The sequence below is a fragment of the Pteropus alecto genome, unplaced genomic scaffold (genome assembly GCF_000325575.1).
Source record: "Pteropus alecto unplaced genomic scaffold, ASM32557v1 scaffold88, whole genome shotgun sequence".
In the NCBI taxonomy this organism is placed as follows: Eukaryota; Metazoa; Chordata; class Mammalia; order Chiroptera; family Pteropodidae; genus Pteropus; species Pteropus alecto.
Window position 1 is genome coordinate 3,425,785 of NW_006494611.1, and position 15,651 is coordinate 3,441,435.

At 34.2% G+C, this 15,651-nt stretch overlaps 1 protein-coding gene across 5 annotated transcripts in view; it reads left to right on the forward strand.

Annotated features, from left to right (window-relative positions):
• The window catches only part of VPS8 (VPS8, CORVET complex subunit), a 232,022-nt gene that overhangs the window by 100,313 nt on the left and 116,058 nt on the right, over positions 1-15,651 (forward strand). For all 5 annotated transcript variants that reach the window (XR_003044270.1, XM_006925797.2, XM_015599949.2 and 2 more), the window contains 3 exons: positions 10,759-10,801; positions 12,191-12,263; positions 12,560-12,679. Coding sequence is in view for 4 of the 5 variants with exons in the window: in XM_006925797.2 (XP_006925859.1) it covers positions 10,759-10,801; positions 12,191-12,263; positions 12,560-12,679 (236 nt within the window). In the remaining variant the exon portion in view is untranslated. The remainder of the gene's footprint in view (positions 1-10,758; positions 10,802-12,190; positions 12,264-12,559; positions 12,680-15,651) is intronic.

Here is a 15,651-nt window from a genome sequence, read left to right on the forward strand (position 1 = left end):
CATCATAAAATTCACCAATTTTACATGTAGAGCGTGAATTTCGGTAATCGTATGAAATTATGTAACCACTGCCATAATCAAACTACAGAAGAAATAGTTCCTTCACACTAAAAAGTTTCCTACTGTCCCTTTGCCCACGGTCCCACCTTCAGTCAATCATTGATTTACTTCGTCTCACATTTCATGTAAATGGAATAATACAGTATGTAATTTTTGGTTTTTTATTTCTTTCATTTAGCATAATGTTTTTGAGATTCATCCATGTTGTTGCATATATTAATATTTCATTCCCTTTGCTGAATGGTATTTCAAGAATTGGATCTACTGTCATTTGTTTACTTACCAGTTGATGGACATTTGAGTTGCTTCTAGTTTGGATCTTTAATAAGTAATGCTGCTACAACATTTATAAACGAGCTCTGTTTTGTTTTTAATTAAACTTTTTATTGTGAGGAAATTAAAGATTCATATGCAGTTGTAAGAAATGACACAAGAGATCCTATATACTCTTTATCCAGTTTCCCCCAATGATAACATCCTACAAAACTTAAGCACAATATCACAACCAGATATTCACATAGATAAAGTCAAAATACAGAACAGTTTCATTACCACAGGTATCCCTTATACTGCCCTATCCCCTATCGCTGGTCCCTAGCTATGAATAAGTTTTTGTGTGGGCATATATGTTCATTTTTCTTGGGCAGCCATCTAGGATTGGAATGGGTAGATTTTATGGTAAATATGTTTTACTTTACTGTATGATTTTTCAAAATATCTGTACCATTTTGCATTCCCATCAGCAATCTATGAGAGTTTCAGTTGTTTCATATCCTGGCAAGCACTTGGTATGGTCAGTTTTTTAAAATCTCTTAAAAATTTTAGCTGTTCTACCAGCTGTATGGTATCTCATTGTGATTTCAATTTTTATTTCCCTGATGGTTACTGATGTTGAGCATCTTTTCATGTCCTGTTGCCCATTCAGATATCTTCTTTCGTGAATTATCTTTAAATCTTTAGCACTTTTCTGAGGGTGTGGAGGAGGCATTATTTGACTTCATATTGTTGAGTTATAAGGGTACAAGTGAGTGAACTCCCCAGCAGAGCCTATAAGACGTTCTTTGTGTAGTCTGGATACAAGCCCCTTTTCAATGTGTGTTTTGCAAAAAACTTTCTCTTCTAATCTGTAGCTTACCTTTTTGTTTTCTTAACCATATTTTTCAAAGAACAAAAGTTTTTAATCTTCACGAAGTACATTTTATTCATTTTTTCTTTTGTAGCTTAGTCTTTTAGTATTCTGTTTAAGAAATCTTTACACAGTTCAGTGTTGTAAATTATTCTTCTAGAAATTTAATGGGTTTAGCACTTGTATTTAAGTCTATAATCCACTTTGAGTTAATTTTCATGTACGATGCAACATCAGGTTGAAGGATTTTTTTTCCCCATAGAGCTATCAGTTGTTCCTTTACCACTTTTCAAAAAGATTGTCTTGTTTCCATGTAATTACCTTGATACTTTTTTGTCAAAAAAATTTTGACAGAAGTTGATTTTTCTTAAAAATCAATTGACCATATAAGTGTAGTTCTATTTCCATGCTATTATATTTCATTGATCTATATGTCTATGTGATGCCGATAATATACTGCCTTAATTATTGTAGCTTAATAGTGAGTCTTGAAATCAGGTACCTTTATTTTCAAAATTGTTTTAACTAGTCTAGGTTCTTTGCCTTTCCAGTGAACTTAAAATCGCTCATCAGTTCTTTTAAAAAGTTTATTAGAATTTTGTTTGGGATTGCATTGACTCTGTGGATTAATTTGGGAGCATTGCCATCTCAACATCACTGAGTCTTCTAATTATGAATATATGTTTCTCCATTTGTTTTGGTCTTTTAAAATCAATTTGCTTTCTCAAACTACAGAAAGGCAGCTGGGATTTTGATAAGGACTGCTTTGAATCTATAGATCAATTTGGGGAATATTGCTATCAACATTATTAAGTCTTCCAATTCATAAACACAGGATACCTTTTCATTTTTTTTAGGTCTAGTTTAATTTCTTTCAATGTTGTTTTGCAGTTTTCAGTGTACAAGTCATATACTGTTGTTAAATCTATTTCTAAGTATCATTTATTTCGATACACTCATAAATGGAATTGGTTTTTAAATTTCATTTCAGAATATTCATTGCTAATGTCTAAAAATTGATTTTTATTTATTGGTCTTGAGTCCTGAATTTTTATTGAATTCATTTATTCTAATTTTTAAAATGGATTTTTTATAATTTTCTACATATATAAGATCGTGTCATCTATAAATAGGATAGTTTTACTTCTTCCTTTCTATTCCTTTCATTTTTTTTCTTCCCTAATTGCCCTCAGCGTTGAACAGAAAAAGCAAGAGTGGATATCCTTATCTTTTTCTTGATATAAGGGAGAAGCATTCAGCCTTCACCTTTAATGTGATATTAACTGTGGGGTTTTTTTGCAGATGACCTTACCAGTTTGAGGAAGTTTCCTTCTTTTCCTAGTCAGCTAAGTGTTTTTAGCATTAAAGAGTTGGATTTTATCAAATGCTTTTTTTTTCTGCATCTATGAAAATCTTGTGGGTTTGACTTTTTTTTTGATATGGTCTATTGAGATTGAGTTTTGTATGTTAAGCCAATCTTGCATTCTTGAGATAATCCCACTAGGTCATGGTATATAATTTTTTTTTACATGATACTGTACTGAGTTTGCTAGTATTTTTTTTCCCTGAAGATTTTTATGTCTGTATTCATAAAGGATATTATTCTGTATATTTTCTTTTCATATTTTTTTCTGGTCTTGTTATCAAGTATACTTGATATCTTGGTATACTTACTTCCTAGGATGAGTTGGAAAGAGTTCTCTCTTCTGTTTTTTTGGAAGAGTTCATGAAGGATTGATGTTAATTTCATTGTTTGGTAGAATTCATTAATGAAGCCATTTGGGCCAGGGATATTCTTTGTTGGAAGTTTTAAAATTATAGTTCAGTCTCTGCTTGTTAAATGTATTCAGATTATCTATTACTTCTTGAGGCAGTTTGATAGTTTGTACTTCTAGGAATTTGTCTATTTCATCTGCATTATCTAATTTGTTGATATATAATGCTTATGGTATTCGCTTGTATTTTAGTTTTGTAATGTCAGTAGTGATATCTCTTCTCATTGATTCTTGTAACTTGAGTCTTCTCTCCTTTTCCTGGTCTGTCTAGCTAAAGGTTTGTCAATTTTGTTGGTCTTTTCAAAGAACCAATTTTGATTTTGACATCCTTTATTTTTCTTTCCTCTTTCATTTATTTCAGCTTAGTTTTTATTATTTAGTTTGCTTTGGGTTTAATTTGCTCTTTTTTTTAGTTTCTTGAGGTGGAAGTTTAGGTTCTTGATTTGAAATCTTTTAAGATAGATGTTTATGGTTACAAATATCCCTCAAAGCAATGCTTTAGCTGTATCCCATAAGTTTTGGTATATTGTGTCTTCATTTCATTCATTTCAAAGCATTTTCTAATTTCTGTTGTGTAGTTGGTTCGTTAGAAGTATATTGTTTAATTTCCACATATTTGTGAATTTCTCACAGTTCTTTCTGATACTTATTTCTAATTTCATTCCATTGTAGTCAGAGAACGTCGTAAAATTTCTATATGTTAAATTTATTGAGACTTGTTTTATAGCCTAACATATGACCTATTCTGGAGAATGTTTCATGTACCCTTGAAAATAATATGTTAAATATGTTTTTGTTGTTGAGTAGAGTGTTCTATAGATGTTTGTTAGATCTAGTTGGCTTATAGTTTTGTTTAAGACTTTTAGTTCCTGTTCATTTTTTTCTGATTGTTCTATATGTTATTGAAAGTGGAGTATTGAAGTCTCCAAATACTGAATTATCTATTTCTTACTTTAAGTATATAAGTTTTTGCCTCATTTTATTTTGGAATTTTAATGCTCCTGCAGGCAGTTTACAATTCTGCCTTAGCCTTCACTTACTGCTTGTGCAGAGCCTCAAAGTCCGCCATAGGTTATAGATTAGGGCATTTTTAGGTTTTTCCTGGGCAGGTGCACAGCCCTGTACATATATATATCCTTGTAGAGTTCCAGAAATATGTTGGAGCTTTTGAAAGCCTGGAGACCTCCCATCCTCTAGTTTGTCCTTTTAAGTTTTTGGTGAGTCTTTTATTAGTCCCTCCGGTAGCACCGTCTCTGGTACTTGTAAAGTTAAATAACTGACCTGGTTGTTTCTGACAAATTCCCTGAGGATAGTGCTGTTTGCAAAGAATAAACTCTTGAGTCAGGACAGAAAAAAAAACAAACCCTGAAAATGGGACTTTTGGGGAGCTTCAAATCCATTCTGCCTCCTAGTGGCCAATAGGTTGCTGGTTTTCACAGCTACTGTAGTTTTAAGACTGTTGGTTTTAAAAAACTACTGTGTAGCTGGGGAAAGGGAGATGAGGACTAAGTAAAGATAAACTACCAAGAAACTCACTGTTCTTACTGAGATTCAGCCATAATTCTTAAATAAACATTTACTGGATTATTGTAAGCTGTTAGTTAATTTCAAGAGTTCTGAAAAAGTTGAATATGATTGTTTTTGCCAGTGTTCTCTTTGCTTTTAAGGAAGAGCAGATTTTTGAAGGTTTTCCTCTACCATCTCATAGGTCAGTCCCTCTGGGTTTTGCTTTTGTTTTGTTTCATCTTTTTTTCCCCTCTTTGTTCTTCTCTTCTGATGATTTCTGTTGCTCTACCTTCAGATTCGCTCTTTCATGCCAACTCAGCTGTTAAATCCACCCAGTGCATTTTTATCTACCACGATTGTATCTTGCAGTTCTGTAATTTTCATTTGGTTCTTTTTTTATTACTCTGTTCCTCTCCTGCATCTCTTCATTTGTCTGTTTAAATTTTCATGTACCGAAACATGTTGTATTGTACTTCATTGAAGAGAAATATAATAGTTGCTTTAAAATCCTTATCTGTTCTAACATTTTGTTCATTTCAGTATTAGATTTGATTGATTTTTTTTTTTCTCTTAACAATACGTTATTATCTTGGTTCTTCATGTATTGGATAATCTTGGATTTTATCCTGAACATTATGAATGTTACATTCTGGAGATTATAGATTTTATTCTTTTTTTCAACTGAGAATTTTTTCTCTTTGTTTTATCAGATAATATTCTTGGCTAGGCTTGAATTTGCAAACTCTCTTTCTGCTGTGGCAGCTCCAGTCTCTTTTCAAAAGGACATTTTCCTTTAGTTGGTCTGCTTTTATCCTATTCTACATGTGTGGCTTAGAAGCGGTCAGTGATGATGGTAGAGTTTGAAGATCCTCTTTCTGGCTTTCTTTTTTGCAAGATTATTCCAGTGTGTTAACTGTTCATGTGCCTTAGCTTCTCATCTCTAGTTCCTCAAACAGAAAGATTGCTGATTTTCATACGTGAGCCTCCAGCTGCAGCTACACTTGCCACATAGACTGTACTTAGTCCCAGGCTAAAAGCCACAAGTAAAAGTAATTTATTTGTGCACCTCCTTGTCTCCACTCCTCTAAGCACCTGGCCTCCTCACCAGAGCCTGTCTGCTTCTCTTCACACTCCAGTCCATTCAGGGAGGCAGCTCCTCCAGTCTTGGTTCTGACTTTTTCTCTTGGGCTGAGCTGCTCTGATTCTTTTTCATGCATGGTGGTTTCAGGATCCCTCATGGATGTGGATAGACAATTTGAACATCCCCTCTTTGACTTGTTCCCTTTTGGGAATTCTCCTGCTATCTTCCACATTCACGGTTTCCTGGCTTCACTTTTCTGGTACCCTAGGCCACAAAGATTTGGGGTTTTCCATCCGCTCCCCCTTCCTCTACCCCTAAAGTTTCTATATATGAAGTGCAGAGTGCATTTAGCTCAGGGAAAGGCTGTGAAGAAGAAAAGTTACTTGTATGGCTGCCAGGCTGGTCTCTTCCTAGTGAATGTAAACTCCCCACCAGATTCATCTATTTCTATTCACTTTGCAGAAGCTTCAGATAATTACTTTTAATATTATATCCAGGATTTTATAGTTGTTTTTTTTGTTTTGTTTTGTTTTGTAAGGACAGGAGGTAGGGGGATCAGTTAGTCTCTCATACCTAAAGTATCCTGAAACTAATCTTTTTTGAAAAAGACTAGAAAGTTGTCTTTCCCATGTATGTGTAGCAGAAATGAAAGCAGAATATTGGAAATCCAAATGGGATTAATGAGCTTTTGCAATAGAAAAGTATATTAAAAAAGATATTGGGGAGAGAAAAGGAGGAAAAAAAGATCAAGAAAATTAAATGCTATGTGAGGTCAGTATACGTTTACTAAGTACTTACTATGTGCCAGATGCTATACTGGATGCTAAGAACACAGAGATAATACAGTCACTGCCTTCAAACTCATAGTAATGGAAAAGTGGAGTTGGAATGTTAAGCAAGTAAATTTAACTCTCTGGGAATATCAAGAGCTATATGCATTCTGAGATTTCTAGCAATAAAGATTTATCTAACTGGCCAATAAACACGAACTTGTTATACTGGTAAAATGACTGCCACCATGTAAATGCTAACTGAGTTGGATCAAGTAACATTTGAAACTTCTGGTTTCTAGTCTGGCTAAAGGTGCTTAGAAGTCACCACTCTGTCTTACCAACAAGTAAAAAGCTGAACAAAGATCTCCCAGAGAAGTGAGGTCATAGGCCAAACCACCAAAAATTGGAGAGACAGGCAGATACAGAGAATTATAACTTACTGTAGCAGACAACTCTGCAGGAACCAGTGCTAGAGTAGGGAATCTTGAACTGTAGTTGACAAATTGCCAGGAGCTCAATGTGGAAAAGTCTAAGATTTAAAAACTCCGGGGCACCCAGCACAGGGTAGCTCCCACAGTTTTGTGTGATGTACCTCGAGGACTGCTACCAGGTTCTCACAGTGAATATCAGAGAAAAATTCCTTGTACTTCTGCAGGGGAAGCGGAAAAGAAACCATTTTGAAATATCCTAGAGTATCCTTTTTTTCTTAACTAGGCTGGCCATCAGGAGAAACTAACTTATTGTGGTTTTATCAGAACTTAACTTACTTGGGGGAAGGGAAGTACCTAACTCCAACACCTTTAAATCATCTCGTGCTACCTAAGGGGAAAAAAATTGAGAAGCATTGGTGAAGTCGACAGTCCAGGGACACAGGCTCACCAAAAGGCTGAGACCTAATCATAAGACTATGATTATCCTAAGAGTGCTTCCCTTTTCCTCACAGCTTACCACTAAATTACTAAAGGCCTATTTACTATAGTGCCTTGTACCTAGTATATCATGTATCCCTTTCAAAAATTACAAAGCATACTACAAGGCAAAAACACAGTTTGAAGAGACAGAGCAATCATCAAAACCAGACTTAGATGTGTCAAGAATGTTGAAATTATCAGACCAGGAATTTTAAAAAAATACTATGATTAACATTCTAAGGGCTTTAATGGAAAAAGTAGACAATATGCAAGAAAAGATGAATAATATAAGTGTTGAGTTGGAAATTATAAGAAAGAATAAAAAAGAAATGTTAGACTTTAAAAACACTGTAACAGAAATGAAGAATGCCTTTGATAGGCTCATTAGTAGACTGGACGCGTTTGAGGAAAGAATCTCTGAGCTTGATGACATAACAGTAGAAACTTAGAAAACTGAAAAGCAAAGAGAAACAGACTGAAAGAAACAAACAAACTACAACAGAATATCCAAGAGCTATGGGACAACTACAAAAGGCCTAACGTACATGTAATAGGAATATCAGAAGGAGAAGAAGGAGAGAAAGGAACAGAAGCAATATTTGAAGTAATTATGACTAAAAATTTCCCTAAATTAATGTCAGACCATACCAAACCATAGATCCAAGAAGCTCAGAGAACACCAATTAGGATAAACAGAGGGAGAACAAAACCCAAAAAATAAAAATAAAAAACAAAAAAAAACTATGACATAGGCATATCATATCCAAACTGTGGAAAATAAAAGATAAAGAAAAAATCTTGAAAGAGGCCAGAGGGAAAAAAGCACATTCCTGTAGAGGAGAAAAAATGAGAATTATATCCTACTTCTCGTCAGAAACCATGCAAGCAAGAAGAGAGTGGAGTAAAATATTTAAGGTGTTAAGAGAGAAACCCACCAACATAACATTTTTTACCCCACAAAATTATCTTCTAAAATTGAAGGAGAAATAAAGACTTGTCAGACAAAAATTAAGGACACTTGTTGCCTATAGAACTGTTTTGCAAGAGATGTTAAAAGAAGTTCTTTAGAGAGAAAGAAAAATAGTATAAGTAAGAAACTTGCATCCAAGAAAGGAAGAGCATCAGAGAATGAATAAGTGTAGGTAAAAGAAAACATCTGTTTTTCTTATTCTTAATTGTCCTATCAGATAACAGTTTGTCTAAAATAATAGCAACAATGTGTTTGATTGTGTGTGTGTATGTATATGCTTATGTATAAGTGAAATGAATGACAGCAAGGATACGGGCACAGAAGGGAGGAATTACGAGTATTTTGTTATTATAAGATACTCGCACTACCTGTGAAGCAATATAGAGTTATTTGGAAGTAAACTTGGATTAGTTGTAAATGTATGTTGGAAGCTTGAGGACAACAACTAAAGATGCATAATTGACATACTATGAAAGGAGAGAAAATGGAATCATTTAAAATGCTCAGTTAAAACCACAAAAGGCAGAAAAAAGTGTTGAAGACAAAAATAGGAATGAAGAACAAAGACAAATAGAAAACAGTGACACTATGGTAGATATGAATCCAACTATATTAATAATCATTTTAAATGTCAGTAATATAAATACACCAATTAAAAAATAGAGATTGTTAGAATGGATCAGAAAAACAAGACCCCCACTAAGTTTTATGTATAAGAAACCCATCTTAAATATAAAGATGGATTCAATAAAGAAATGAAGAAAGTTATACCATAATAACACTAATCAAAAGAAAGCAGGAGTAGTTGTATTAATTTCAGACAGAGCCAACTTCAGAGCAAAGAAAGTTTTCAGGAATAAAGAGAGGCATTACATAAAGATAAAGGGATCAGTACTCCAAAAAGGCATAACAATCCTTAATGTGTATGCACCTAACAACAGTATCAAAATACATGAGGCAAAAACTGAAAGAATGGCAAGAAGAAATAGGTAAATCTACTATTACAGATGGAGACTCTAACATCCCTCTACTAGAAATAGACATATCCAGCAGGCAGAAAATCAGTAAGGATATAACACCATTACGTTATAATATTAACATCTATAATATTATAGATGATATTAACATCTATAAACTACCTCATCCAACAATAACAGATTACATATTCTTCTCAAACTCACATGAAGCATTCACCAAGATAGGCCATGTTCTGGGCTATAAAACACACCATAAGAAATTTAAAAGAATAGAAATATAATGCCTGCTCTCAGAACACAATGGAATTAAACTAGAAAACAATAAGAGAAAGGAAGCTTGAAAATCTCCAAATACTTGGAGATTAAACACACTTCTAAATAATACATGGACAATAGAGAAATCTTGAGAAATTTAAGAATATTCTGCATTAAATGAAAGTACTTATAGAAATATGTGAGATGCAGCAAAAGAAGAACTTAAGAGGAAAATTTATAATATTGAATGAATATATTAGAAGAAAGATCTAAAATCAATACTGTAAGCTTTAACCTTAGGAATTTAGAAAAAGAAGAGCAAATTAAATCCAAAGGGAGAAGAAAAAAGAAGTAATAAAAACTAGAGCAGAAACATGACATTGAAAACAGGAAGTCAGTAGAGAAAATTGTTGATTTTTGTTTCGTTTAGTTGAAACCAAAAGCTGTTTCTTCGAAAAGGTCAATAAAATCGACAAGCCTTTAGCCAGGCTAACTAGGAAGACAAAGGAGAGAAGACACAAATAATTAACATCAGAAATGAAAAGAGAAAACATCAGTACATACCCTATGGACATTAAAAGGATAATAAATTAATGTTATGAACAACTCTATGCCTACAAATTTGATTACCCTGATGAAACAGATAAATTTTTGGAAAGATACAATTTGCCAAAACTCACGCAAGAAGAAATAGACAATCCAAATAGGCCTATATCTATTAAAGAAATGGAATCAATAATTAACGACATTTTAAAACAGCACTAGGCTGAGATTGGTTTCACTGGTATATTCTACCAAACATATAAGGAAACAATTATACCAACTCTCTACAATCTCTTCTAGAAGACAGTGCTGAAGGAATACTTCCTAGCTCATTCTATGAGGCTCATATTACTTAACACCAAAACCAGACAAAGACATTATAAGAAAAGAAAACTATAGTCGAGTATCTCTCATGAACATAGATGCAAAAATCCTCAACAACTTATGAGCAAATTGAATCCAACAATGTATAAAAAGAATTATACACCACAACCACGTGAGACTTATCCCAAGTATGCAAGGCTATTTGAATATTTGAAAACCAGTTATTGTATTCCATCACATCAATAGGCTGTTTCTTGTACCCTTGAGTGACTCATTGATTTTGTCTGTGAAAAGAACCTAACGGGAATTCTAAAAATAATAAAGTGATCTCAGTTTTTTGTTATTTGGGGATATGCTTAACTTTAAATGCTAAGTTTTATTTTTTGTTTCCACATAATGATTATATATCTGAAAAGGTTTTGAGAGAGAATTGCTGAAGATACTTTTTCTATTTTAGATGAACAAGTAGTTATGGGCAATAAGCTTCTTGTATATATTAGGTAAGAAATTTTTTATTTATCTCTATGTATGCTCTTTCTATAATTTTTCCCATCCCCTCCCCTCATGTTCTTAGAGGTACTGCCATCTCTTATCTATGTAGCTTTTCATTTTTCTTTATTCTCTCATATATAGCAGTGTTTCTCAACCATGGATGAGTTCGTCCCTCATTCACCCCTCCCCCCACCTCCAGTCATTTGGCAATTTCTAGAGACATTTTTGTTTGTCACAACTGAAGTTGGAGGAGAGATGCTACTGGCATCTAGTGGGTAGAGGCCAGGATGCTGCTAAGTATTGTACAATGCACTGAGTTGTTCCCACAACAAAGAGTTATCTCTCTCAGGGTATCAACAGGGTGGAGGTTGAGAAACCGTGATGTAGACTATTTTACTACTGACAACTTTGTGGGGTACGTGTCGTCCTATATTATATTCAAGGGCAAGAGATTTGTTTAATTCATAAAAAAGTTAGTGACGGAGTTAAAACCGCTACTGGAACAGTTCTTTGAAGTAGACTATGCAGTCTCAGAATGTGTCGTGTTAGATTTTTTTAGGTAGATAACTGACAGGCTGGGAGCCAGGTAAGAAGGTGGCAGAACCTCCCAGAGCATCTCTATAGCTCCTATCTAGCGTCAGAGTTAACTCAGAGACCTATTTCATAGTTTAAACTTAGAATATTCTGGTATCCTGCTGTCTCTAACACTCAAAATTGATGACTTGTTTAAAGAGGTTTAAAATCTCTCCCCCGCCCCGCAAAAAAAAACTCCAGAAAAAATGAGGACATATTCAAAAGACATTTTTTGTAATTCAGCCCACAAGGCAAGTCATTAGCCAAAAGGAAGGTGTGATTCGGAGGTAAAACTGTACAGTTAATTTCTCATGGGATTTTAATTCTTCCTGAAAGCTTGTCTGATTGTAGACATTCTCCAGACATTTCTTAGTTTATCTCATTCTCCATCTTTAATCACCACTCTTAGAACCACTGGCTTCAAAAGCCTCTGAGAACAATCAGGTTTTAACAGGTAAATCATAGTGTAATGGTGCCATTAGGTTCTTTCTAGATGCTGGGTATATATATGACTTTTAGACAGTCTGCTCTTATTCCTTCTTGCCCCTTTAGTGCAGCTTGGGTTTTTCTTAGGTAAAATAAGAAAATGTGACTTACTCAGTCACAGATGTGTTACTTCACAACCATCCTGTCACCCACATTTTCTGAATTGGCTATCATATTGAAGTTCAAACAGTTCGAACTAGACTTGGGTTTGAACTTCTAACTGACAAAAGCTAAGTTTGCTAAAAAATCAAACTAGTTATCTTGGGTTTGAGAAACAATGTGTTACCTGGAAGTTAACCCATTACAGGTCGCCAAATCTGTTCTTTCTTTTCTTCTAGCTGTTGTCTAGCAGGTCGTGCCTACCCTCTTGGTGACATCCCTGAAGATCTTGTTCCCTTGGTTAAAAACCAGGTTGGTGCCATTTTCTCAGCATCTTTGACTATTACTCCTCTTGTAAAGGTGCAGTAAAGACAAATTGTATTGAGGGTTACACATGGTCAGGAGCTACCTATCAACTATGATAGGAGAGAGTCTACGTACCATTACTGAAGGCAAAGTGGTAGCTGAGAGAGGTTAAAGAAGGTATAACACAGTGGCACTTTAAAGTAAATTCAACTTGCTTTTATTTTATCCACATGGGAATCAATGCTTCAGCAAGATACTTTGTAAGGTGAGAAAATAATCAACTTCTTTTTTCAACCTGGCAGGTTTTTGAATTTCTAATTCGCCTGCATTCAGCAGAAGCTTCCCTTGAGGAAGAAATATATCCGTATGTTCGGACTTTGCTGCATTTCGACACAAGAGAATTTCTAAATGTATTGGCACTGGTAAGAGATAATACGATTTTAAGGTGTTTTAAAAGCCAGGATGATACTTTTTTTTTTAATATGAAGAAAGATAAATAAAAATCGTTAATCAGGTACTATTTTTATGCCCTAACAGTAAGTCAGGTTTCAAATGTTTAATTTTGCTATGCCACCCAATATTTTCTAATTCCTTTTCTCCCTTCCTTTCTTCCACCTTCTTCCCTTCCCACTCCCCTCCTCCTCTTCAGTCTCTTCCTTCTTCATTCTCATTCTCCCTCCCTCCTGCCCTCTCCCTCTCTAGTTCTTTTTAATACATTCTTATCAAAAAGTTAAAGCAAGGTTAAATGTGGTACATCTTTGATTTCATAAATTATATTAGTTGACATGCTAAATATGGAAGAAGGCTCTGAAGGACATGGTGGTGATGGTAGTGGAAATCCCTGAGTTGAAATGAAACAAAGATGCTAAAAAAAAAAAAAAAAAAATTTAGACAGGTTTAATTAAAGGTGGATTTAGGTGAACTAGGTTCTTTGTGAAAATGCCCCCAGAGGAATAATTATATAAAATATATATTCCCAAATAAATAGTATTGTATTTGTTTTTAAAGGCATTTTATAACATAGACAGTGCTTATATTATAGTGTTTAGTGAAGCAGCAGGCTCACAATTGTATAAAACACACACAGATGTTGTATATGTCCAATGTTTGGAGAAACAATACATCTAAATACTAATAGTAAATGTGAGAGGGGGCAAATTTCTCTAATGAGCATATATTATTTTCATAAGTTGAATAATAAACTGTAAATAAAAAAAATAAGTGCCCATGAGAAGGTTAGCATTCCAATTGTAGAATATTCGAATTAGTTTAATTTGAAAATCTGACTTCAAGAGTAGTAACTTTAATTGCATGGGAAGAAGGGGAAAGAAACTTAGAACTGGAAGTCAGATCTAGTTGGTTTAGGAGACTTCAGACTTCCAGAAGAGAACGTAAGGGAACTTGGGTCTGGCATGTAGGAAAAAAGAAACAGAAAGTGTGAGGCATTGGATTCAGAAAGAGTGGTAAAGAGCAACAAAGAATTTTACCTGATTTTTTTTTTTTTAAGTGCTGTTGTAGCACTGAAGATCATTTGGAATTATGTTGGTGTCTGAATAATGATACTGGGATTGGTAGTAAGGCTGCAATACAATCTCTCATTTACTTGGCAAATATTTGAGTGCCTAGTATACCACATGTACTATACTATGTGGGGGTACAACTTTGGCTGACAGGATATAAACCCTCTTGTGGAGTAATAAGATCCAGACTTGTAGATAAGTAATTATAGCATAGTGTAATACATGCCATGGAGAAGATGCTGTGGGAACACTTAGGAGGGGGACCTAATGGAGGGTTAGGCAGCTTCTTGGTTAAAATGATATCCATTCTGAGTCTCAGAGGATGAGTAGAAACTAGTCAGGTTAAGGTTAGGGGAAAATATTCTAGGCAGAAGACAGAATTTGTAAAAGGCCTAGGAATAAGACAGAGCAATATGTGTTTCAAGAAATTGAAAAAAAAAAAAAATCAGTATGACTGCATCTGTAAGTATTAGGAAGCCTGCAGAGAGAGACAGATCCAGAGAGGTGAGTAGAGACTGAGTTTTATAATCTATGGTAAGAAGTTTAGATTTTATACTAGAGCAGTAGGTAGCCATTGAAGCCTTTTAGCTAGAGGAATGTCATTTGTAGTTCAGAAAAATTCCCTCTGATCGTTGTATGGAAAACGGATTGAAATAAGAAAAGATTGGAGGCAAAAAGATCTGTTAGCAAATTTTTGTAGTAATCTAGGTAGAAGATAATGGTGGCTTGATTTAGGGCAGTGACAGTGGGGATACTAAGATGCGAAACGATTTGGAAGATATTTTAGGAGGCACATTGGCCTAAAATTTAGGATGTGAAAGTTAAGGCAAATGGGGAATCATCAAATATTCCCAGGTTTCTAACTGGATGAACTGGATGTATAGTGGTTTATTTGTAGATTCAAGAGGGAATCACAGGAGAAACAGGTTTCTCAAGAAATTGAGTAGGGCTCAGAGAGACATAGATAATTTGTTTTCTTTTGAGCATAATGAATTTGAAATGCCTAAAAGACGAGCAGTGGTTTCCTTCCTTGCATACACCAAGTGCTGGCTGCATCCTCAAGTACTAAAGCTGGAAAAATTGCTAAGACCTAAGATACTGGATTCACTGCCTATTATGTTTACCATAATTAATTAATCATATGACTTTCCTAATTCAGTTAATATACTTTAATAAAAAGAATAGTTTCAGAGAGACCCAGAAGAATTTCAGTGACAGATTTTTAAATAACATTTCTCCAGTTTTTTTCATTTAGGAATATTTTTTCAAGTAAGGTTTTTAAATTTAGCTTTTTTGTCTAATTTATACAAAATATAATTCACCCATTTCACAGGAGAAGAGCTTGACAAATGTATGCAGTCTTGAAACCATTGCTACAATCTAGATATAGGACATTCCCATCATTCCAAAAAGGTCACTTTTGCTAGTTTCTCCTGTGACTGGGTTGAGACTGACTTCAGAGACTCTGGCAACTACTGATTTGCTTTCTGACAGTGTAGTTTTGCCTTTTCTAGATGTCATTTAAATAGAATCTTACACTTTGTAGTGTTTTTTTCCTGGCTTTTTTTTTCACTTTAAACTATGCTTTTGTGATTTATTCACATTGCATGTAGCTAGCTATAAGTTGTTCTTTTTTATGGCTATGTAATTTTCCATGTTATAGATATACAGTTTGTTGATCCATTCTCTAATAGAGGGTTCTTGGGGTTGTTTCCAGTTTTAGGCTATTATGAACATTTACAGACAGGTCTTTGTGTGGACAAATATTTTTATTTCTCATGAGTAAATACCAAAGAATGGAATCAATCATTTGTTAAGTGTGTTATTTTACTTTGTAAGAAACTAAGTTTTCTGTTACAGTTCTAATATTATAC